A 25,861-nucleotide genomic window follows, 5' to 3' on the forward strand; every position below is an offset into this window, starting at 1 on the left:
AATTCTGGTATGTGTTCCGTGTAGCTGCGGAAGCAATTCACATAGGGCATGATAGATAGCTTTTAGCTCTTTTTTATTAGATGAGTCGTCTGACTCTGTAACCGACCATAGACCGTGGACTAACTGGTTTCCTAAGTGTGCTCCCCAACCACTAGGACTGGCATCAGTAAATATTGTGTTAGAGGGTTTAACTACCCAGGGGACCCCACTAACCAAGTGATTTGGTTCTAACCACCAGGTAAGGGATTGGATTACCTCTCCAGGAGGGGAAATTTTACCCTCTAAACCAGAGGTCCCCAACTCCAGTCCTCAAGGCCCACCAACAGGTCATGTTTTCAGGATTTCCTTAGTCCTGCCCAGGTGGTAATTGCAACACCTGTGCAACACAAAGGAAATCCTGAAAACATGATCTGTTGGTGGGCCTTGAGGACTGGAGTTGGGGACCTCTGCTCTAAACGACCCTGTAATTTTACCTCCTCTTGTAAAATTGCATACTGTAAACGCCTCGAATGGAATTGAGCCCATGGGACAGCTGGAATGCATGACGTGAAGGAGCCAAGAAGGGACATGCCTTCTCTTAAAGAAATTAGAGTTTTATCTATCACAGACTGTACCTTATTTCTAACTGTTGATAGTTTAGTTTCTGGAAGAAAACACCTCTGGCTTATAGAGTCTAATATAATACCCAGAAATGTTTGCCGAGTTGTTGGAAATAACCTGGATTTTTCCCAATTTATTAACCACCCCAATCCCTGCAGGGATGAAATCATATCAAATAATCGTTGCCGACATTGTGAAGGAGAATTTCCTACTACCAATAGGTCATCTAGGTATGGAATTATGAGGGTGTCCTTTAATCTTCGATATGACATTACCTCCGACATTAATTTAGTGAAGACTCTTGGAGCTATTGACAGCCCAAAGGGCATTGCTGTATACTGAAAATGCTGTATACATCCATTCATCACAATTGCCACACGGAGATATTGCTGATGTTCTAAAAAGATTGGTAGATGGTAATACGCATCTTTTAGGTCAAGTACCGTCATAAAACAATGGGGGGACAAAAGTTTTATGGTGGATCGGATAGACTCCATTTTAAAGGTTTGATTTTCTAAGAAGATTTTCAACTTTTTAAGGTTTATAATGGTTCTGAATGATCCATTTGGTTTTGAAATTAAAAATAAAGGGGAATAGAATCCCCTTCCCTCCTGAAAGAATGGAACTTCCACCAAAACTCCATTGGATAGAAGATTCATTACTTCCTGCTCCAAAGCCTCTTGTTGCAATTGAGACTTTAAAGAAGTCAATAGAAATGAGTCCGGAGGGACTCGGGAACATTTTTAATTTTAAGCCAGAGGTTATGAGACTATTTGCCCAAACGTTTGAAGTTATTTCTCGCCATTGTTTTGAGAAGGAGGACAATCTGCCTCCCACAGGTAGATCTGCTCTAACGGGGTTTGTCTTCAGTTTTAAAAGGGCGCTTCCCAAAGAATGCCCCTCTCTGTTTGGTGTCTCTAGTGGCCCAGCGATCTTGGTTTTTAAAATCCTTCTTTTTATTAAACACGGGCTTCCGGAACGCTCTCCTGTAGGACGGAAAGTAATTATTATTAGGGAAGCCCTTCTTTCTTTCTCCTGCTTTGGTTAGGATCTCGTCCAGTTTAGTACCAAACAGGTACTCACCCTGACATGGGAGGCCACATAATTTAGATTTTGTCTGGGGGATCTCCTTTCCAGCCCTTAAGCCACAGGGCCCTACGTGCTGCATTCGTCAGTCCTGCTGACTTGGCTGCCAAACGTATGGAGTCAGCAGATGAGTCCGCCAGGAAGGCTGTAGCACCTCTAATCAAGGGTATAGAGGATATCAACTTGTCTCTAGAGAGACCGCCTTTTAGCCCTTCCTCCAAGTCATTTAACCAGACTAACATGGACCTAGCAGTGCATGTAGCCGATATAGCCGGTCTAAAAGCTCCTGTACAAGACTCCCATGCTCTTTTTAAGAGAGAGTCGGCTTTACGGTCCAGTGGGTCTTGCAATAAACCCGAATCCTCCACAGGCAGCAAGGATTTTTTGGATGTGGATGCCACTGCTGCATCTACTTTCGGGGCTTTTGACCATGTTGAGAACTCTTCATCATTGAAGGGATAACGCCTTTTTGAAGATGGTGGTAATCCCCTTTGCCCCTGGCTTTCCCATTCCTTTTTGACTAAATTTTTCACTGCTGCTATTACGGGAAAGGAGGGTCTTTTCCTTTCTGATAGACCAGCAAACATTATGTCTTGCTGTGTTCTAGGGATCTTAGAATCCTCGATGCCCATGGTGTTACAAACGGACTTCACAAGGTTATCAATACTATCCGTGGGAAAGCATGTATCTTGTTCCTCATCTGAGGAAACATATTCCTGGGAAATATCAGAGTTTCTATTATCCATTTCAGAAGACTGGTCAGATATAGGGGAAACGTATCCCCTTTTTTCTTTAGTATGCGGCACCCTGTCTGAACTACGCAGGGCTCGTAATTCCTCCCTAATCATGTCTCTAATGTCTTCTGATTTTACTGAGGCTTCTTCCCGTAAGGTAGAATCAAAGCACGGATTACAAAGCCTCTTTTTGTGACTATCCTGAAGGGGCTGGAGACTTAACGCACACTGTCTGTGTTTCGTTTTTTCAGTTTTTTTTGCCTAGGGTGTATAGAAGCAGAGGGAACAATAATCAGCTTAGTAGGGTAGATGCACACTCACCCCAGTGAAGCTATCTGCCAAGGTACCGGCTGACGAGGAGGAGACTGAGGCACAGGCTGAGGAGTAGCTCGGTCCGACTTGCTCTTCTTAGAAGATCCGCTCTGTTTAGAGCGACTGCTGCTGGCATGGCTGCGTGGAGTAGTTGCGGTGACTTCCACAGAAGACATCGCAGGGTCCTGCACAGAATCCATATTGGACGACTGAGTATCAGCGCCGGTGTCCTTTTCACATGGGGGCCGCCATCTTCTTCCTGTTGAACCCGGAAGTGCTAATCACCTCCGGGTCGCGGCCATACTCTATACGCCTGCGTGGCCACCGGTACCAGCGCAGGCGCCGTCTACCTCCTCCCTCACCCCTGAAGCTTTCAGCTGTCACTTCCGGGGGAGAATGCAATGGAACTCCACGCTGCCTGTGCGCCTGCCGAGGACGGCTCGGCGACACTCACCCCCCGCGCTTGCTCCCGCAGAACCCCCGGATGGATTCCTGTGAGCCAGACGTCCCCTCCGTCCTGGGCCTCATGGAGTTCTGCCAGCAGAGGGGGGGAAGCTGAACCAGGACACCCGACGCAGCTTCCAGCTCTGGAGCCCTTGCCGTCCTCAAGGTAAACTGCGCAAGCGGCATCCAGGCTGGGCATCCTCTTCTCTCCGTGGATTCCCGTAGGAACAGGAAACCAAACTGTGGGAGTGAGGGGGACCGCCCCTTTTATCTCTCCGTAGGGTTTCCTGTTCCTAGGGACGGATCCCCTCTCTCAGTGGGTGCTGTCGTGGCGAAGAGAAAATAATCAGTTTTATTATTTGTCCGAAATACCTGCTCCTCAGCCAAGTGGGCCGGCGTTTCCCCCCAGCTTCAGACAGCACACAGCTGTCACTCACATGCTCTTGGCGCCGCCTCCTCCTCACCGCTGTTTTCAAAAGTAGCCGGCGCCTGCGTTCTTATCCCCTGCCTGGTGCAGGCGCAGTGAGCGCTGGCCATCTTTCCTCATATGCAGTCCAGCTGACTGCGCCTGCGCGGCCGCCCTGCCTGGGAATCCCAGCCCCGCAATGTGAATAAATCATAAGTCACTGCGGTGCTGGGAATCACAAGCAGGGCGGCCGCGCAGGCCCAGTCAGCTGGACAGCACAGCAATATTAATACAGCAAGAAAGTGAAGGCAATACCTTACCGACAGTGCAAATCTGCCCCTCCTAAATCTTCAGCAGACACCTGCTCCCCAGTAGCGGCCTTAACCTAATAAGATAGAAAAAAAATATATTAGGATATGACATGTAAGGCTATGTTCACACGCTGCGGTTTTTTTAATGCAAATTTTAAGCTGCGGTTTACAGTACAAGCAAAGTCTATGAGAACTCAGAAATCTCATGAACACATTGGTTTTATTTTCCTGACTGATTTGGAAAACTGCTGCGTTTTTGAAAACTGTAGCATGTCATTTCTTTCAGCGTTTTTTTTTTTTCACTGATAGGAAACAAAGGGTGAGCGCAAAAAACGCAGCAAAAAGTGCAGGTATCAGTTTATGCTGCGTTTAAGGTGCAAGAACCTAACAAAGTTAAATGTTGTATTTTTAAGGGTCACTAAACTTTATCAATATGCACAAGAGAAAACAAACAGTTTTGCCTGAGGGAAAAAAAATGCAACGTGTGAACACAGTAACAGTTTTCAACTCCAGGCATCACGTTTTCCAGCATGTCGGCATTAATGTGAATCTGTCAGCAGCTTTTTGCTATGTAATATAAGAACAGCATGGTGTAGAGACAGACACTGATTCTAGTGATGGGTCACTTCCTGTGCTGCAGTTTTGATATAATCACGGTTTTCTTTGCTGCAGATCACTAGTCCTGCAGTGATAATCTGAAGATAAAACAAGGATTTTATTGAAACAGCAACACACAGTTCAGTAAGTGACATCATTAGCTTATGCAGTGCTGTAGGATGAAAGATCTTTTTTTAAAAATTGCAGTGTTAGCAAATAGAACAATTTGGTCTGTATGTGCCATAGTAACTATTTGGAACAGTCAGGGACAAATTTCCTTAAAACATCCCCAAGGGGCGGCCATGTTGAGTACACACACCTCTTTCCAGTATTGTACGTATAAGACAGTGCAGCAGGATGTATGTTTTATGATAGTGAAATTAATGGGCGCTAATGGCCAGGAAAGTGACGATACACTAATGCAGCTCCTAGTCAGAGATGGTAGACGCATACCAGTACTAAGCTGCATCTCTGTGTATCCTGTTACAATCTGCAAGAAAAAAGTCTGGCATCCAAACTCAAAATGTATTAACCACTTTATTAACTACTACTAGAGACTCTTTATTACCAGGCCTATTTTTTTAAGCTTTTGTAGGAGCTACATTCATAGAGCCAAAATTTTTTGTTACTATTGCCTCCACATCGCTGTACGGCGGCATGCTTCATATAGGAGAAGTACCGTAGTATTTCTCAATAGCACCATTTTGGCTTACATAAAGCTTACTAATTAAAAAACAAAAACAGTTACCGATAATTAAAGGGAATGTAAAAAAAAAAAAAAAAAAGTGATTCGACCATTATTTTTTTTTTTGACATCTTAAGTGTCAGCTATTCACCATGCGACATGAAAACTGTGTAGCTCTATTCTATACGTGTATGATTATGGTAATACCAAATATGTGCTTTTTTTGTTTTGCCACTAATTTTTACTGGACTATTTTTTTTTTGGGGGGGAGGGAGCAATGGATAGAAAAGGTCTACTATGGTTCATGTTCTCAGTTTTTAAAGTATTCACTGTGTGGCTGAAATAACCTGTTAATTTTATTATAGGGAATGTCATGATTTTTTTTTGTTCAACTGAAATTTTATTAAAATTTTTCAAAATAGTTTAACAAAAAGGGGAGGAAAGACCCACCACGAGATATCAAAGACATATGACTTGAAAAAATAGCAAATAGTGCAATCTCTATTAACAAGGAAAGATATCAGTAACAGAAAATATAACCAAACCTTGATGTCTGCCCCCTTACGAGTGAGGTCAGAAGGAGGTTTAGCAATCTGAGAAAACCCCTTTTGGACACCATAATCCCAAAGGCACACTCTACTGTTCTGCGGGCCCTGGTTAGTCTGTAGTTATAGATCCGTTTTGTGCGGTTCAAGTCCCGACTTGAATAGGGCTTCAGGAGATTTTCACTCATCTGAAAGGCCTCATCCCCAACCATTACAAATGGCAGCGGTGGGCCTTGAGTGTTGGGGAGTGGTCGTGGCTGTGGGAAATTAAAATTTTTGCCATAAACACATCGGCCCATATCAGAGTTTTTAAAAGTCTGTGAATCGTTGCCACGGCCAAAAGCACCAATGTCCACAGCAATGAAGCGACAGTCCGCATCGGCTATTGCCATGAGAACAAGTGAAAAATATTTCTTATAGTTGAAGAACTGTGATCCCGTTCTGGCTGGTTTGATAATCCGGATGTGCTTCCCATCCACCGCACCCAAACAGTTGGGAAAATCACTAACAGTCCAAAATTTTTCAGCAATTTCCTTCCACATGTCCTCCGTGGGTATGGGTATAAATTCTTCACGGAGAATGGTCCATAAAGCCCGGCAGGTGTCAAAAACAATTCCGGACAGGGTGGAAATTCCAAGGCGGTACTGGAAATGAAGGGATGACAAGCTCTCTCCAGTTGCTAGAAATCTGTAGAAAGAAAAAATAATTTACAAAAATGCCAAAATACATGTCAGACCAGCAAAAATTATGACTAGCATTTGTTTAGAATTATTACGTACCTTAAGGTAACCAGGAGACGTTCCTCTGGTGGAATCGCTCTACGGAGCTGTGTGTCCTGTCTCCCGATGGCTCCTTGGACGCGATCAAGCAAATCCCGGAAAGAGTCTTGTGTATATTCCGGGAATTTTTCTGGGTTCTCATTGAGCTCGCCATACAGGGTGTGATATGCACCACGGCTCTCCCACAGTTCTACAATGGGGTGTTGCCAAAAACGCCTACGCCGTGTCCTTCTCTGTCTTTCCCGGTTTCAGTGTTGCTCCCAAGCAAACGCACAAGCCAGAAAAATCTTGATGCTTAGATCCAGTTTGAAGTAAAACCTATCCATGTGAAGATCCATCTTGTCACAGGATACAGGAGCAAAATCTGAAGATTTCAGCTGTCCTAGGGTCTATATATAGATATCCCGTAATACACGCCCTCTGTAGTCCCATTGGCTGTTTCTTGTGATCTAGATTTTTCTCCTGTAAATTTTTTCAACATGCGCACAAAAAATGCAAACGCATGAAAAACGCATAAAAAAGCATGTAAACGCAGCGTTTTAATGACGCATGCATTAACCGCATGCGGTTTTAAAACGCTGCGTTTACACGCATTTTCTTGCATTTACGCGCATTTTCTTGCGTTTTTCGTGTCCTTGCGTTTGCGGATTAAACGCTGCAGATTAAAACGCAAATGTGAAAGTAGCCTTAATGAATTTCCTATAATAGTTAGCGAATCCTAGAAAACATTGCAACGCTTTAGGTCACTAGATTGAACCAAATCAATTATAGCTTGTACCTTCCCAGGATCCATTTTAAAACCATTAACTGACAAAATGAATCACAGAAATGACGCCTCCTGAACAGATAAAATACATTTCTCAATTTTTGCAAACAAATAATTTTCCCTTAATCTTAGTAATACATCCAGGACATGTTCCTTGTGATAAAATAAAAATATCATGACGGTAAATAATAAATCTCCCAATGCAACCAGAAAATACACTGATCAAAACAAAAAGGGAACACTAAGGGTATGTGTCCACGGGCCGGATTACATCCGGATTAGCTGCGGATTGAACGTTGCGTACAGCCGCAGCGTTCAACCCGCAGAGTCCAGATGTTACAGCATAGTGGAGGTGATTTTATGAAATAACGTCTCCACTATGCGTGCGAACATGAATCTGGCGGCCCTGCGTTTACGGACATGTGGCGCATCTTTTTAGAACGCAGCATGTCTGTTTACCTTGCGGCGACACTCAGTTCCTGCAACTGGAACGGTGATGATCCTAGATTCTTTCCTTAGCCAGATCCTGAATCATCCAAGTCAAATTTGCCACCTGGTCTAAAGTATGTGAACAAGCCACATACTGGCGATAAAAAAAACCAAAAAAAAAACAAACAAACATACGTTCAGTTGTAATGTAACACTCAGTCACTATTCACGGGCAAGCCATGAGACAGGGTAGTCAGGAAGTGCACTGTCAGAGACCAGGAGGGCTCGAAGTACAGAAAGGTAATTTAAAGGAGTGGCCAGGAAACAATCCAGGGTCAAATGCCAAGAGGGTATGTCAAAACCAGGGAGTACAACAAAGGGATAGTCATATGCCAATTCCAGGGTCAGATACCTTAAGTCAGAGTGTCGAAAGCAGAAGGGGGAGTCCACAAGAGACGTCACAGGAAATCCAAGGTCTTGCACCAGGGTCAGAGGAAAGAGACAGAGCTAAGCAAACACATCCAGCTTAGGCAAATCTACAAATGACACTTTGACACTGACTTGAGCTAGCAAGCTAAATACATTGCAACTGATTAAAGACTAGGGGCTCCTGATGAAACGCCCATAGACTAAACCAGATAGAGCGCGTAGGGCTGTCAATGAAAAAGCGGACAACCCAGCATGCATCAGGATCAGATTGGAGAACTGGACTGTCAGACACAACCGACAGTCCAGCATACTCCAGATTCCATAGTGCAACTGAGTTGTCACTCATGGCGTTCGTAGGCCACAGTCAGTTATGAAAGTGTGACATTATGATAGTGAATTGAGGTAATACAACCACCATTCTAGGCACAAGATACTTGCCCGTTTTTATGGGACCTCCAAAATAGAGATTTGCCAGATTGAAAACATCTCAAGGTTGCAACACATGTAGGTTCCAAAAAAGAACTTGTAACCTGACCTACTGTACTGCATATGGGGAAATCAGTGCATATAAATACTCCCTCATGTCAAAATTGATGGGATATTGGTTTTCCCACCTAGCAAACCTAGTAATATTTCTCACAACTATCTATACTTGTTCTATAATATAAATATATACAGTATATAAAAAACCTGATTATCCTCCATATTTCTTTCTACTCTTCACCATCTGCCACCAAAATTCCATCTAAAACCCTGATAAAAATTGTTTCAGATCAGATAACCCTGGCTTGAATAGGAACATTTAGTGGCAGATGGTGAAGAGCGATGAGAAATAGTTTTATTTCAAGTATTATTTTCTGTTTAGGTGAGTCATGTACTGTACACGGGATGAAACCACTAGTTGACCTCTGTATGGAAGCTGTAGGCTACGTGATCCATACATTCCCTCATTGCCACAGTATTAATAGGCAGAATTGCTATTCAGGACTCGAGAAGTCACGAGTCATAACCAGGCACGGGTCACCTGTACGAGTCATAACTATGTATGCCTTTTTAATTTTTTTAAATTCTAGTAACTTTCAGAGAAATAGATATAATTCAGAGCGGAATTAATAAAGAAAGGACTTTAGACACAAGAAAACCACTTTTTAGTAAAAAAGTTTTAGTAACCTCTTAACGGCAAAGTATTTTTTAGTTTTACTTCTTTATAGACACAGAAAAGCCCACCAGGTCCATCTAGTCTGGCCTTCTAATGCTTCCTTCTCTTCACCTCTTAAGACAGATGTAGGGCGATAACAGGCAGGTTTTGTCACCCACTCGCACTCTGCTGGAGGTTTATACCAGGCGACATCTCTTTCAGTAAAATTATATTTTCATAATGTGTTTTTACCTAAATACTTCCACAAATTGATCCTATTTTGATTACAAATCTCCTTTGCAGGCCTCGATTTGTATAGACTTACAGAAAGCAGTGAAACGTAGGCTTGATGAAAAGTCTCACTAAAGTCAAATGTTTCATGGTGGGAAGTGTTTTATTAAAATCTATTAAAAACTAAGCACACGAATAAGGGTGAAAAATCTGAATTTATGTAGGGGGGGAAGATGAGAAATAATTTCAGGCAGGATTACAACAAAATCTACTTTTTCATCTCGCCGTGTTCCCAAGAATTTCTGTATACTTTTTGATAATATACTTAGATCCTTTTCCTGACAGGGACAAGTATGTTAATTTAGTTTGGCTAACCTTCAGGCTCTCAGGATCCAGATGGGTTAGCGACTTTTAATATCTATACTTTATTGCCTCTAAATTGATATTCAACTGCTGGGGGATCAACCTACACTGACTGGCTACTGCCTTGGCGGGCACCATCCTAGGCTCATAAGTAACTGCTCTATTCTGTTATAAGAGTACAGAACACTATTGCCCGGGTTTGGCCTGTACCACAGAGACTGCTGCTGGCTGCTACCGATTCTACTCTTCACTCCAAAATTTGAGGTCCAACCCTAATCTGTCATCTCTACTCTTATCAGTGTCAAAATGGGCAATGGCTAAATACCTAGTTCATATAATTTCAAATGCAAATGGGCCCACTATGGAGAGCTAATTTCACAATTATCTTCTAATGTTCAACATCTCCTCACTAATCCTGACCTCTTTAAGCCCTTATAGAGAACTTGTCACCTGGTCAACGGTGGCCATTTGTTTGCTCAAATTTCCATACAGTTTGGCGAATATGGGTTTTTTTATGTAGTGCCATTTTCTACGGTCTTTACCAAGGGGGTATTTATCACAGTGCAATAAAGCAAGAGAAACTAAAAACATGTCCCCAGAGAATCTTATGAGCCACATCGCCTTGGTAAAGACCAAAGCAATAGAAATACTCAGATCAGCAAAGAAAATGAGAGCAAAAAAAACTAACAGCAAACATGAATCACTTTTCACCTGATAACATCTGTATATTTTTTTATTTTACTTATTTATTTTTTACAAACTTCAGACTCAAAGATGTTTAATAAGACATTTATTAAATGGATGGCAAAGATTACTGGCCAATTGGCTAATGATTGGGTGGAGGGTTGTACCACCTCTTATATTGATGAGCTTTCAGTATGAATGGGCATCAATATCAGATCTGTGAGGGCGTCTGGGATCAGAATCCATTGACCTGATATTAAGGACCTACAGTAAGGATATAAGTAGTGGAACAACCCTTTAAGAAATTCAACTTCACGCTTCTTAATACAGATTACGTTCCTGAACAGGGTGTACCATTATTCCATTATTTAATCAGGCTAAAATACATGTGTTTCTCCAAATCAGATACTTGCTTTAGATGCCAGGCCAGTGCCCACATATATAAGGCACTGGTCATGTGCCTATATATACACAATACCCTTGTGGTCTGAAGTCCTCCTATTCTCAATGACCACAGAGTACTACCAGGTTTAAGTGGTATTGTTAATGTCAATTTCTTAACTTATGATAAAATCTTTTGTAAGTTTTCACTTAACCCCTTAATTCCTAAGCCTGGTGACCAGGCAAAATTTGAAAAATTCTTACCAAGTAGAAAAATTTGAGAGTCCTCAGTGGTTGATACCATCTTTTCAGTTAGCCACTAAAAGGTAACAAATTCCAAGCTTTCGAGACTACTCCGGTCTCTTCATCAGGCATAGAATAAGACAAAATTACAAGATGCGGAGTTATTCTATGCCTGGTGACAATACCTGAGTAGTCTCTAAAGCTTGTAATTTGTTGCCATCTTTTTAGTTAGCCATTAAAAAAGGTATCAACCACTGAGGACTCTCAAATCTTAATTTTTCTATCTACTGGCTAACAAGGTACAAAGATATATTATCTTTCCTGTAACTTTATAAAGTTCCAGGATTTTTCGCACGTTAAGGCCGGAATCACACTAGAGAGGAATACGGACGAGTGCTATGTTTTTCGTACGTGCGACTGAAATCGCAGCATGCTGTGATTGTCCCTGACACTCGGCTGAGTCTCGGCTCACTCGCACCCATATAAGCCTGTGGGTGTGAGTGAGACAATGCATTCGAGTGATGTGCGTTATACGCTGACCCCAGCAATGGAGGAGATGGAGAAATTAGTTTCTCCGCCCCCTCCGCAGCTGTGCTCCGATCCGCTCTGGGCGAGAGGCTCGGAGCACAGACATGACACTCGGCTCCTGCTTGAAGCAGATCAGGAGCCGAGGGTTATTAGCATATCATATCCGATGCTCTCGCATCGGATGCCATACACTAGTGTGACTCCAGCCTAAAACGCATTTTTCCTACAAAATTTTGGATGAAAATGAGGGATGCATCTTATAGTCCAGTTGTACCTGCCTGTGGCTTTGGATGTGGGAGTGGGGGAGCGGCAGCAGCGGACGAGCGGGTCACAAAAGTCAGGAGTCTGCGGCTGACACCTGTGCCCGCTGTTAAAACAAAATGAGTATTCACTGCTCCCCATGCCCATAGTTCCTCCCATCTCTATGCACTGAAGCCATGGGAGTGGAGAGCAGTGAATAGTCATTCTCCTTAATAGCAAGCACACGTGATCGCCGAACAGCAGCAGGAAGCAGTCAGGTCAGCTGCAGCGAACAGTGTGTCTGCTATTAAAGAGAAATGAATATTCAATGCTCCATATGCCCATAATCCTGGGAGTAGGGAGCAGGGATTATTCTGGCAGCTGACCTCAGGGTGTAAGCAGCGCATGACGTCACTGCCATGCGCTGCTTACAAGCTGAAATCAGCTGCTGGCATCAGAACAGGACACTGCAAGTGAGCGGAGGGAAGGTAAGTAGAATGGTTTATTTTTTTTATGTGTGCAGCGTGATGGGGCCATGTATACCAGGATGGGGGGCCATGTATACCAGGATGAGGGGGCCATGTATACCAGGATGAGGGGGGCATGTATACCAGGATGAGGGGACCATGTATATGAGGAAGGGGATAAGGTAAGCATGTATACCTGGATGGGGATCATACAGTTATATGAAAAATAAAAATATTTTTCCTCCTTCAAAACCTAGGTGCTTCTTAATTTTTCAGTAACACATGAAGGTATCCCAGTGATTATGAGACTGTTTTTTCGTGACAAGTTGTACTTCATGGTAAAGGGTAAATTTTTGCAGATATGATTTGCGTATATATTCATGAAAATAATGAAAATTTAAACACAAAATGTGAACATTTTGGAGTTTTCAAACTTTTAATTTTTATACCCTTAAACCAGATAGTTTTACCACACAAAATAGATAAATTATATTTAGCATATGTCATCTTTACATCAGAATCAGTTTTGAAATATATACAAAAAACTTTTTTATGAAGTTACAAAGGTTAAAAGTTTGAGCAATTTATTATTTTTCCAACACAATTTGCAAAACCTATTTTTTAAAGGGACCTCATCACATTTGAAGTGAATTTGAAGAGCCTATATGACATAAAATACCCAAAAGTGACACCATCTTAAAACTGCACCCCTGAACTTGCTGAAAACCACATTAAGTAGTTTATTAACTCTTTAGGTAAGCGTCATAGAAATTAAAGAAACGTGGAAGAAAAAAAATTTACATTCTCAATTTTCCCACAGAAATGTTGCTTTAGCCCCAAATTTGTTGTGAAAATTCTCCCGAGTACGCCGATACCCCATATGTGGGAGAAAACTAATATTAGGTCTCTAGGCAGGGCTCGGAAGGGAAAAAGCGCCATTTGACTGTTGGAAAGCAAAACTGGCTGGAGTAGATAGCGGACACCATCTCGTGTTTGCAGAGTCCATAATGTGCCTAAACCGTGGAAACCCCCCACAAGTGACCCCATTTGGAAACTACAACCCTTAAAGAATTTATTTAGAGGTGTGGTGAGCACCTTGAACCCGTAACTGTACATCATTTTGTGTGAACCCCTACCCGATCATGAAGTACACATACGTCAAATGTAATTAAAGGGTTAAAGAAGGCAGTAATGGTTATGTAATTGAAGTCTTCTGACTTCTCTAGCCTTATAGATTGGAAATCGATATTACGGTAAATATGTCACGCTGTGAAGGATTTTATTCATCCATAGGAATTATCATATAAATTTTATAAAATCTGATCTATGAGGGCTTTAGACATCTACATATGGATCATACCATGGACAACAGTTGATGGGCACAGCTCAACTATCTTCTCCCTGCAAAATAATGTCTCAATGGGTCAATTCTGTGTGTATAATATGTAAGTATATTCCTGTCCGACAGTCAAATTTTAAGTGACGCAATAACTTACGCCCCTTGGCTTTTTAGCAGCAAAAAGTGTCTAAAACACAGCTTAAAACTTTAGATTTGCCGGAAGTTGGCTCATATTGTTTTAAAAGCGTGGAAGCAAACATATCAGTAATATGTCCCATTATCCAAGCATGGTCTCAGGAGAGATCTCTACAGCAGGCTCACAATATCCCTCTTTCTACTTGTTATACCCCTAGCTAACTGCTATTCCCTAAGGCTTGCTGCTGGCCCCCTTAGCTTATTGAATGGCATGTGGAAAGACTCTGCGCTATCATTTATTATTTAATGTCCTGTTTCTTTTATTTGGTCTCAGTCGTGCAAACAATGGACGTATGATGTGTAAATCCATAAAACTAACATGCGCACAAACCCCAGATTTCTTGAAGGACAGACTAGGCCAAGCAACACGTTCTATCAGCACATTCCCTCAGCTTGAGCCTTCCCAAGACTGGATGAAAGAATGCCTCCTTGAGGGCCTATTACTGCTCTATATCGATGATCATCTTTCCACAAGTTTAATGGAACTAAAGGTAAAAATCAATTTGCAGGTGGCTGTACTGACCCCACCAATTCCCTGGAGCACAAACCAATGCAGGAGTCGTTAACAGAGAGCGGCGCCTAATTAACACTTGAAAACAAATTTAACAAGAAAGAGGAATTAATCAATGGCATCCTTGCATATTTATCATTGTGAGACAGTTATAGATCTGCTCAGAATTTACTGAGCACAACATTTTACACCATTTCATCATCTCTCAAGTCTTTGTAGAGCAGAAAGCAGAAGACAGGGCAGGTGATCTGTGGAGAAAAGCTTGCTATAGAAACCGGCGGGCAAGGGGTTCAGAAATATTGTGCTCTGGCCTAAAGTGTATAGTCACCCCAAGAAACAATTAAAAACATTATGCATTTTTTTCCCCTCGAACAAATTGCTCTCAGAAATGATCCTTTTAGAAATTGTCGAATGACATGTAAAAAGAAACCAAATCATACATTGCCCCATTTTTCAAAACCAAAGGGGAAAACAACAATGGAGCACATAGGATAGGCCATACTGCAAAAAGACAGTGAGCAATAGGAGTATGACATTTTTATCAGGGCTGTGGAGTCGGTGTCCATTTTGGTGACGTCAGAAAAAATGGACCAAATCCGAAAATATATAAATTGGGTACAGTAGTTCAATGCAGGATGTGCTGAAGGAATTTGGGAAAGTAATAAAATGTTCTATAAATGTCTGCTCTGTTCTAAGGATCTCAGCTTTTAGTGGAGATGAATCTGTGCTGCACTTTATGCACATGCTCAGCAGAGCTGTGGAGTCGGTAAGCCACAGTTGCGACTCCGACTCCTGGATTTTATCAGGTTCCGACTCCGGCTCCGACTCCTTCATAAATGGCCAATTCGTAACAATAAATTTACTATTGTAAAATATTAACATCGTGCTTATTCAGTTTCTCACCATCATATAAGTAATCAGACCACTTAGAGCAAAAACTATATTTATTAGAATACAATTAGAATATACGTAAGCTACTTACGGGTAGCGGTGTTTTTCAGGAGCCCATGACAGCACCACGAGAGAGGGGATCCGCCCTTCAGGACAGGAAACCTCCAGACATAAAAGGGCGGCACCTCTCCCCTCCGTCAGTTGGTTTACAGAGCATGAGAGAATCTCCTAGGTTAGTAGCATATAAACATTAAAACATGGTACAATTCACCCAGTGAATAAACTTAGGACCTAATGGAAAGAAGGTGCTGACCCATACAAGAAAAGAGGGTAGGGAATATAAGGGTGCTGTCATGGGCTCCTGAAAAACACCGCTACCCGTAAGTAGCTTACGTATTTATTCAGTCGCCATGACAGCACCACGAGAGACTTGCAGAGAAGTGAAAGAGACTAGGGAGGGACAACTGCTTCAAGCACCCTTCTTCCGAATGTGAGATCTGAGGAGGTACCCAAATCTAGTCTATAGTGCTTAAGAAAAGTAGACGGAGAAGACCATGTGGCCGCCTTACAAATGTCTTCAATCGATACCTCCGATCTTTCTGCCAGGAAGTTGCCATGGCCCGAGTGGAGTGAGCTTTTATATCCTCCGGGATTTGCACACCACCTGCTGAATAAGCCAGAGAAATTGCCTCCCTGATCCAACTAGCTAATGTGTTTTTGGACACCCTAAGTCCCTTTCTAACTCCCTGGAAGGATACAAATAGGGAATTATCTTTTATCCAAGTATTAGTAGCCGAAATATATTTAAGACGACATCTTCTTACATCTAGCGAATGGAATTTTCGTTCCTTATTATTAGTGGGGTTAGAACAAAACTAAGGTAAAACAACTTCCTGTAATCTATGGAATTTTGAAGCTACTTTCGGAAGGTAAAGAGGATCAGGTTTTAAGATAACTCTATCTTCTCTAAACTACATGTATGGAAGCTGTCTAGATAGAGCTTGCAGGTCACTAACCCTTCTTGCGGATGTGAGCGCGACTAAAAGGGCAGTTTTGAAGGATAGGATTTTAATTGGCACTTTGTCAATAGGTTCAAATGGTGCTTCCATTAGAGCGGAAAGCACAAAATTTAGGTCCCACGGAACCAATTTTTGTTTAATTAGAGGTCTGGACCTAGACGCAGCCTTGAAAAATCTAGATATCCAGTGATTATTGGTTAATTTACTATTATACAGAGCCCCCAGGGCCGATACCTGTACTCTGAGAGTGCTTGTGGCCAGTCCCATCTGTAAGCCCTTTTGCAAAAATTCCAAAATTCTCTTAATACAGATTTTTTTGGCCGATACGTGACCCTGAAAACTCTAAAAAATTTGTTCCAAATTCTGACGTAGATATTTGATGTGGATGGTTTTCTACTTTTTAGTAGCGTGTTTATAAGGTCTTGAGAAAACTCCTTTGCCCTTAACAGTGACCTTTCAAATTCCACGCCGCTAGATGTAAGTTGGCGACTCGTGGATGGAGAACTGGGCCCTGGGAGAGGAGATCTGGTGTTTCTGGAAGAATCCAAGGCTGAGAAATGGACATCTTCCTCAGCCAAGGAAACCATGATCTTCGGGGCCAGAACGGGGCTATCATGATTACCCGAGCCTTGTCTTCCCGTATCTTCCTCAGAACTAATGGTATTAAATTTTGAGGGGGAAAGACATAAGCGAGATTGAAGTGCCATGAAATTGAGAGAGCGTCCACTGCGTATGGGTTTTCCCTGGGGTTTAAGGAGCAGAAACGATGTAGTTTCCTGTTTTCCTTGTTCGCGAAAAGGTCTATGTCTGGGCACCCCCATAAGCGTACAATCTGATTGAAGATAGTCTGGTTCAAGGTCCAATCTCCCTGTCCGAGTTTGTTGCAGCTTAAATAGTCGGCCACGACATTGAGTTCCCCCTTTATGTGGAGAGCCGTAAGAGACAGAAGATGTTTTTCGGCCATCTGAAAAATATGATCCGCAACATTCATTAATGAATTTGACCGAGTACCCCCTTGATGATTAATATAGGCTACAGTCACTTGGTTATCTGAGAGCACTCTGACATGTCTACCCTGAAGAGGTATGAGGAAATTACATAAGGCGCATTCCACCGCTAACAACTCTTTTAAGTTGGATGTCAAGTTCTGTTCGGCTTGGGACCATAGTCCTTGAATGCAACTATTTCCCATGTGCGCTCCCCATCCCCTGGGACTAGCATCTGTAGTTAATATTCGTGACACGTCGTTTGTCCAGGGAACCCCTCTACATAAATTTGTTGTGAGTGTCCACCAATGTAAAAATATTGAAAATATACCATCCAGGTGCCCTGACAAGCGACGGGTTTATGTAATATGTCCCACTGTAGCGGCCTAGTGTGGTATTGGGCCCAGAGAACCGCCGGGATACACGATGTAAGGGACCCTAAAGGCGACATCGCTTTCCTCAGAGAGATTGATGGGTACTTGACCGTTTTAATCACTAATTGACGAATCTTATTTTTGCAACTGGAAGGCGACATTCCTGTATGCTAGAATCTATGACCAGGCCCAAAAATTCCTGTATCTTACAGGGTTGTAAGCGGGACTTTTTAAGATTAATTATCCACCCCAATTCTTGCAATACTGATGTTACTTTCCCCAATTGGTCAGTACAGTGTGATTCCGAATGACCAACAATCAACAGGTCATCCAGATAGGGTATTATTAAGACGTCCTGCTCGTGAAGGTGTGCCATGACCTCCGCCATTACTTTAGTGAATACCCGGGGTGCGACCGCAACTCCAAAGGGAAGTGCTCGGTATTGGAAGCGTTCTATAGAGTCATTAATTGAAACTGCCACTCTAAGAAATTGTTGGTGGTCTGTGTGTATTGGAATATGGTAATAGGCGTCTTTCAAGTCTAAGACAACCATGAAACAGCTGTTAAACAAAAGCTTTAATGCGGTTTTTACCGACTCCACTTTGAAGGAGGGAACCAGCAGAAATTTATTCAGACCTTTCAAATTAATGATCGTACGGAAGGATCCATCAGGTTTTTTAACCAGAAAGAGAGGGGAATAGAACCCCTTACCTTTCTGCACTGTGGGTACTCTAATCAGCACTCCCTTTTGCTGTAGACCCCGGACTTCCGACTCTAGAGCCAACTGTTCTGTAGAAGAAGAACGGACAGGCGTTATACAAAATTTGTTTTGGGGAAAAGTCTGAAACTCGAACTTTAGACCCGTTGAAATAACACTGAGGATCCATGGGCTATTAGAAATTTTCAACCAGGCAGGAAAGAAGGCTGAAAGTCTTCCCCCCACCTGGTCCGGCAGTCATTGAGGCTTATTATAGTCCCGAGAGGTGTTAAACATATAGCCTCTACCTCTTTTCCTGTTACTGTCCTGTCTGGACCTTTCTCCAATTGATTTTCCAGAACTGGCCCAAACAAATGTGTCCCTTCACAGGGAATGCCACACAATTTTGACCTTGCCTGTAAATCTCCCGGCCAACATTTAATCCATAAAGCCCTGCGGGCTACATTTGATAGAGCCGAAGACCTTGCGGCTAATTTTACCGAATCCGCCGAAGCGTCTGAGAGAGAAGCTGCTGCCTCCTGAATTATAGGAAGGGAAGATAGGATTTCATTCCTAGGGACTTTGTTCTTAAGTTGGTCTTCTAGTCAAGCCACACCCTTAGAGACCGAGCTGTACAGGTGGCCGCAATTGCTGGCCTCAGGGATCCTGCCGCTGTTTCCCAGGCCCCTTTAAAAAAAGTCAGCCTTTTTATCTAACGGGTCTTTTAAGTCGCCCAAATCTTCGAATGGCAGCGAGGACTTTTTACATGCTTCTAATCTCGGGGCATTATCCCAAGAGGACGATGCCTCTTCCTCAAAGGGATACTTTCTCTTGAATGCCGGTGGGAGTGAACCTTTCCTTTCAGGTTTCTTCCACTCCTTTGTGATTAGAGTCTTTATCTTATCAACCACCGGGAAAGATCTACGGGATTTTTTATCCAACCCCTTAAACATTATGTCCTGCATAGACCACTCTGACTGAGGTTCCTCAATCCCCATAGTGTTATTTACCGCTTTGATTAACCGATTTACTTTATCTAGTGGTAAACAGGAATATCCTGACTCAACGTCTATAGATGAAGAAGAAGACGGAGAGGAGTCTGAGGTTAGCTCAGCCGAGTCTGACTCAATTCCTGAGACTGGGGAACTAAGTTTTTTCCCTTTTTTAGAGTCTGTCCTGACTTCTTGTCTAACCATATCCCTCAAGGTAGACGTAAGGTCGGGAGCTTCTTCCTCTATAAGGCGCTGTATGCAAGGTCTGCACAGCTTTTTCTAATAAGTATCCGGGAGTAGATCCCCACACTCGCCACATTCCTTGTGTTTGGACTTGGCGGTACATTTTCTCCCCTAATAAGGATAAAGGGGGGCATAAACAGGGACATATGATCACTAGGTCAACTTTCACGTAGATCACTTACCCAGGTGCGTAGTGAATGGTACCGTAGATAATGGGGGGTCCCTTCTGGTCAAAGAAGTCTTATGACCTGAGGATTTGCTTGACTTTTGAACGTTCCTGGCTCCACCAGCGCGACTACTGCCACTAGATCGACGCTGGGAGATGGCACGGGTCTCTTCAAGAGGCTGAGGCTGCTGCCGCACCTGCGGTGCTTCCTGCTCCGGTGACTCCATTATAATAAAGGGTCAGAGACATGCAGCGGCCGCCATATTGCCCTTAAATTCTGCCCCCAACGGTACCACCCCCGGATGGGGGTCAGCAGGAAAATCCACGTGCCCTGCCCGGTACACTCCTAATTGGCCCCCGCTCGTAAAGCCGTGCCCTTAGTCCAGGCCCCGGCACATCCCCGCCTCTGCCCCAATGAAGGGAAAACGCCGACCGCCCCGTGCGGCCATTGCGCATGCCCAGCCGCGCCAATGGACTACGCCGCTGCATCAGGAGGCGCCGACGGGGACGCCGCTAGGGAACGCCCCTTCCGGCTACAGGCGCTCCCACCGCAAAAGCCGGAAAAACGATACACCCGGCGCGGCCACCGCGCATGCCCAGCCGCGCCAATGGACCGCGCCGGCCGCACCATTAGGAAGCGCCACCAGAGACGTCACCCATAACGCCCCCCAGCAAGCGCGGCGAGCCCACGGACACATGGTTGGTGCAGAGGCAGGAAGCGACCGGACCCGAGTGCAGACACAGCCGCAGAGCAGGTAGCCTATACTTACCTCGTACCTGCAGCAAAAAGGGTCACTCAGAAGCGAGCCGTTTTAGAAGGCTGCTTCTCTCTGCTGTCACCTGACACAAGCAGTCCCCCTGCTGTGTGGTGCTTCCGGCGCCCTGGCTAGTCCGAGGTAGGGGCCCTCCCGCTACCTGCATCGGACCACCAGGACTGGGAAATCTTCCTTAATCTTCAACCTTCTTCATGAGGTCTTGTCTGAAGAGGTTCGCCTGTCAGGGACAGGAAACCAACTGACGGAGGGGAGAGGTGCCGCCCTTTTATGTCTGGAGGTTTCCTGTCCCTGAAGGGCGGATCCCCTCTCTCGTGGTGCTGTCATGGCGACTGAATAAATAGCAAATAACATTTATAAACTTTTCTAAACTCGTGTAAGTAAATATGCAATAAACACTGTTATGCAGTTAATAAGAAGAAATCTATAAATTTGTCCTCAGAAAAAGTATTGCCTCTAACAGATCCTCCTTCATGGATGCCCTCAAATCTGATCTAATTATTTTGAGAGCAGAGAACAACCTCTCTACACTAACTTGGGTTGGTGGCAAAGCAGTAACCACTCGGGCAACATCTCTGACAATGTCAGGATACAGAGGAATCGCTTGTTGCACTGTTATTTTTGATGAACGGCCAAATTTCTCAATTTCTTTTAGTGCACATGAAAAATTCTGCTGAAATGTACTGGCTGTGTTCTTTGATGGGGATGACTCTTCTATGCGGGAACGCTTTGCACGGTCCTTGTGATCCAAATATTTTTCGAAATTAAATTCTTCATCAGTTGATGAGGGTGAAGATGTGGCAAGACGACCAAATTCTTCTTGTTCCTCCTGACTGTTCTGCAACCCTTTCATCCTTACTGCTATTTCAAACAGAGCTTCTTTTCCTTTAGTTAGCTGTTGATCATCTAGAAGAATCCGATGCATTGGGTCTACATAAACAGCTGCCAAAAGAATTTTATTTTGTAATAGTAGCTCCTCTCTCCGTTTCATTGATGTAGCAATGCCACTTGCAATTAACCCTCCTCTTTGGGACAGGCGAAACATCAGGTTCTTCCACTCCTTTAAGAAAATACCTGGAGTTAAGTCCTCTGCTTGTCATTTTTTAGTCACTGTAAATGGGTGCTCTAGCAATTTTTCCAGCTCAGTCACCTGATTCCACTGACTTTCATTTAGCGTCAGTTGAGGGTTAGCCATGTCTACAAGAAAGGTTTTCAGTTCAACCAAGCGCTGAATCATTAAGTAAGTACTGCCCCATCGTGTGGCTTGATCAATAATTGCCCCTTTTCCAGCACGTCTCTTCAAAATTGAGTCAACTTTAGGGGTTCTGGCAACAGTAGCCAATTTTCTCACCTTGCCAATCAGTGCAGCAGCATGTCCTTCTTGCAGACTGTCTCTTATAGCCAGCTGTAGCATATGCACAACACAGCGCATGTGATGAATGAAAGAACGTATTGACAGTTTCAACAAGATCATCTAAACTATCATGTTGCTGTTCATCTGAAGCAACTTCAGTTTGCTCCTCAGTTACAATACTGTGTTCCTCTATTTCAAACATTTGTGTCTGTGGACCCAGAATGTTCTTCTAGCTGCTGGTCACCATCATTACTCTCATTCATTAGCTTAATAGTACTTATCATATTTGAAGCATTGTCAGTTACGACAGAAAGAACTTGCTCTTTTTTAAGTTCATAGTCTTGCAGAACCTTTTCCACCAAGACCTGGAGAAACTCACTGGTGTGATGAGCTTTGGTGTCTTTTACCGCCAATGTCTTGGTAACTATTTCACTTTTGTCACAAACAAATCGGACATTGATGGCAAAATAGTTCACTCTGTGACGTGTGCAGGCATCCATTTTAAGAAACAGAAAGCGTCCCTTGAGAGTTTTTTATAAGTTCTTCCTTTTGTTTAAAAGCTTCTTCGATTACTAATTTTCTAATACTCTCTCTCTCTCCAGAGAAACACCAAGCTTGCGGGCCATTTCCCCATTCAGACACACAAAAGCTGGTCGTGAAAATAATGAAATAGACATGCACACTATCCTTTACAACAAGCTCTATGATCTGTTTTTTAAATTTATCTACTGTCATTGTCACAGTAACTTTGTCACTGACAAAATATCTTGCAACTGATGGCTGCAAAGTTCTCTGCTCCTTTGTTTGGCCGGAAGAGCTGGGCACTGGTTCATTGGTTTGGATGCAGTCTCTCTCATCCACTGCTTTCAGTACTTCTGGATGAAAGCGCTGTAAATGTCTCTTTAGATTAGAAGCTCTGGTAGGAGCATTTTTATCTTTGCCTGAATATGCACTGATCTTGGCTTCACAGCATTTGTTTTCGTCTGGATCATTTGTCATACACTGACAGACATAATGTTTTCTATCTTGAGTGATGGTGAAATGTTCAAATACAGCTGATTTAATGTGACGCTTCTTTGACATTCTCAGGTTTTTAATTCTGCATTCACAATCCAAATGACAATTGTTTTTCCTAAAAACAATTGTATAAAATTATTGCCAGGTCGTACAACTGATATAGTGGTCAGTAATACTGTTATTCCTCATGTACTCACAGTTAACTGATGCAAAGTTTGTTGAAAGGATAATACTTCTTACAGTCTTCCTCTTCTGAGTAGCAGCTGTGAGATGCTTGAAAGACGCACACCTAGTAAACATCTAGTCTAGAGGAGGAGCTTTACTACTAAGAATTTGCAACACACTTTCACTTTCAGTTTCATACATTGTAAGTAGGGGGGTTGGGGCACCATGAGGTTAACCAAGTATAAGATTAGATAAGGGCAGTGGAGAACAGTGACACGCAAGAAGTAAAGGTACCTTCACACTAAGCGACTTTGCAGCGAGAACGACGACGATCCGGGACGTTGCAGCGTCCTGGATAGCGATCTCTTTGTGTTTGACACGCAGCAGTGATCTGGATCCCGCTGTGATATCGCTGGTCGGAGCTAGAAGTCCAGAACTTTATTTCGTCGCTGATCACCCGCTGTCATCGCTGGATCGGTGTGTGTGACACCGATCCAGCGATGTGTTCACTTGTAACCAGGGTAAATATCGGGTTACTAAGCGCAGGGCCGCGCTTAGTAACCCGATATTTACCCTGGTTACCATTGTAAAAGTAAAAAAAAAAAAAAAAACACTACATACTCACCTTCTGATGTCTGTCACGTCCCCCGCCGGCGGCTTCCCTGCACTGAATGTGTCAGCGCCGGCCGGCCGTAAAGAAGAGCAATGCAGTGACATCACCGCTGCTGCCGGCGCTGACACATTCAGTCAGTGCAGGAAGCTCTCGGCAGCAGCGCGTAACCCTGTGGACGCCGGGGGACATGACAGACATCAGAAGGTGAGTATGTAGTGTTTTTTTTTTTACTTTTACAATGGTAAACAGGGTAAATATCGGGTTACTAAGTGCGGCCCTGCACTTAGTAACCTGATGTTTACCCTGGTTACCCGGGTGCTGCAGGGGGACTTCGGCATCGTTGAAGACAGTTTCAACTATGCCGAAGTCGTTCCCCTGATCGTTGGTCGCTGGAGAGAGCTGTCTGTGTGACAGCTCCCCAGCGACCACACAACGACTTACCAACGATCGCATCGCTGGTCGTGATCTTTGGTAAGTCGTTTAGTGTAACGGTACCTTAAGAAATGTCTATCTCCAGCAGAACTGCTTATCACTGTTGTTCATAGTTTGATAGAACATATATATTTGAGTAACATTTATAAAATTCATATGAAAGTTCAATTATGAAATATTAATACATTTTTTTTAAAGCTGGAGTCGGAGTCGGTACATTTCTACCTACTCCGACTCAAGCCAAAACTAACTCCGACTCCACGACTCCGACTGCACAGCCCAGATGCTCAGTAGTGACCAGTGCTGTGCAGTCGTAGTTGAGATGAATCTGTGCTGCACTTTATGCACATGCTCAGTAGTGACCAGTGTTGCGGAGTCAGTCAGAGAAATTGAGGATTCGGAGGTTTGGCTTACTGACTCCACAGCCTTGATTTTTACTGATACAATGTGGCTTTTGAAGTTAAAAAAGCAGTCACAGCAACATTTTTATCTTTTTAATATATTGCAGTTGTCATACTATAAAGCACTGTGTAACTACAATTGTTCACTTCTACGCAGTTAATTCTTCTCTTTTCAATTAGGTCTATAAAATCACATGATTAAAAAATTACTAGCTGAATCCTTCTAAGCTCTATGTAGAAACAGGAGACCCCTGTGCCAGTCATTACTAGAGATGAGCGAACGTCGTCGGCTCCCTCCTCATTCGGCAAGCTATTACCAAAGAAGCTGCAGCAGGAACCCGGATACCTGGAGCGCTCCCGATAATCACACACATGCAGCACAAGCAATCAAGTGATCAAAACTTCAAGTCCCCTAAGAGAACTATTCAATCCAGTTAAAGTGGAAAAAAAAAAAAAAAGTTAAAAAATATGAAAAAAAAAAAAAAAAGTCAAAAGTTCAAATCCACCCCTTTTACCCCATTAAAAATAAAAGCATTAAACAATACACATATTCGGTATCGCTGTGTTCGTAACAGTCCGATCAAAATATAAAATATGTATATAAATAAATTTGATTGGTAAATGGCATAACGAAAAAGAAATCAAAACGCCAGAAATACATTTTTTTGACCGTCGTAACATTGCAATAAAATGTAATATCCCAAAATGGTATAAGCACGAACGTCAACTCCGGGTGCAAATAGTAAGCCCTCTCCCAAAAAATGAAACCACTACGAGTCTCAGAAGATGGCAAATAACAAAGCAAATTTTTTTTTTCTTATCTTAAATGGAAAAAAAACTATACGTTTGGTATCTGCATACTCATACTGACCTGGAGAATCATATTGCCAGGTCAGTTTTAATATAAAGTGAACATAGTAGATAAAAAAATAATAATTGTGAAATTGCACTGTTTTTTGCAATTTCAAACACACTTGAAATTTTTTTCCCCACTTTCTAGTACACTATGCGGTAGAAAGAATTGTGTCATTCAAAAGTACAACGCGTCCCGCAAAAGTCAAGCCTTCATATGACTATACTGACGAAAAAAAAAAAAAGTTATGGCTCTTTGAAGAAGAGGAGAAACAAAAAAATCAAACACTGGCCACAGCGTTAAGGGGTTATATTTCTATCTAAAACAATCTTTTGGATATGCCATAAAAATATTATTGATGCAGGTCCCAGCAATTGGACCCACACCCATCTCAAGAATGGTGCCAAGAGGGATGTCCTTTTCTTGACCACAATACATGGTG

The 25,861-nt window shown here is 43.0% G+C and overlaps 1 protein-coding gene across 2 annotated transcripts in view; it reads right to left on the reverse strand.

Moving 5' to 3' along the window:
- Positions 1-25,861, reverse strand: part of MCCC2 (methylcrotonyl-CoA carboxylase subunit 2) — a 111,064-nt gene that overhangs the window by 55,886 nt on the left and 29,317 nt on the right. For both annotated transcript variants that reach the window (XM_077287942.1, XM_077287952.1), the window contains exon 8: positions 3,903-3,967. In XM_077287942.1, the coding sequence (XP_077144057.1) occupies positions 3,903-3,967 (65 nt within the window). The remainder of the gene's footprint in view (positions 1-3,902; positions 3,968-25,861) is intronic.

The sequence above is a fragment of the Ranitomeya variabilis genome, chromosome 1 (genome assembly GCF_051348905.1).
Source record: "Ranitomeya variabilis isolate aRanVar5 chromosome 1, aRanVar5.hap1, whole genome shotgun sequence".
Lineage (NCBI taxonomy): Eukaryota > Metazoa > Chordata > Amphibia > Anura > Dendrobatidae > Ranitomeya > Ranitomeya variabilis.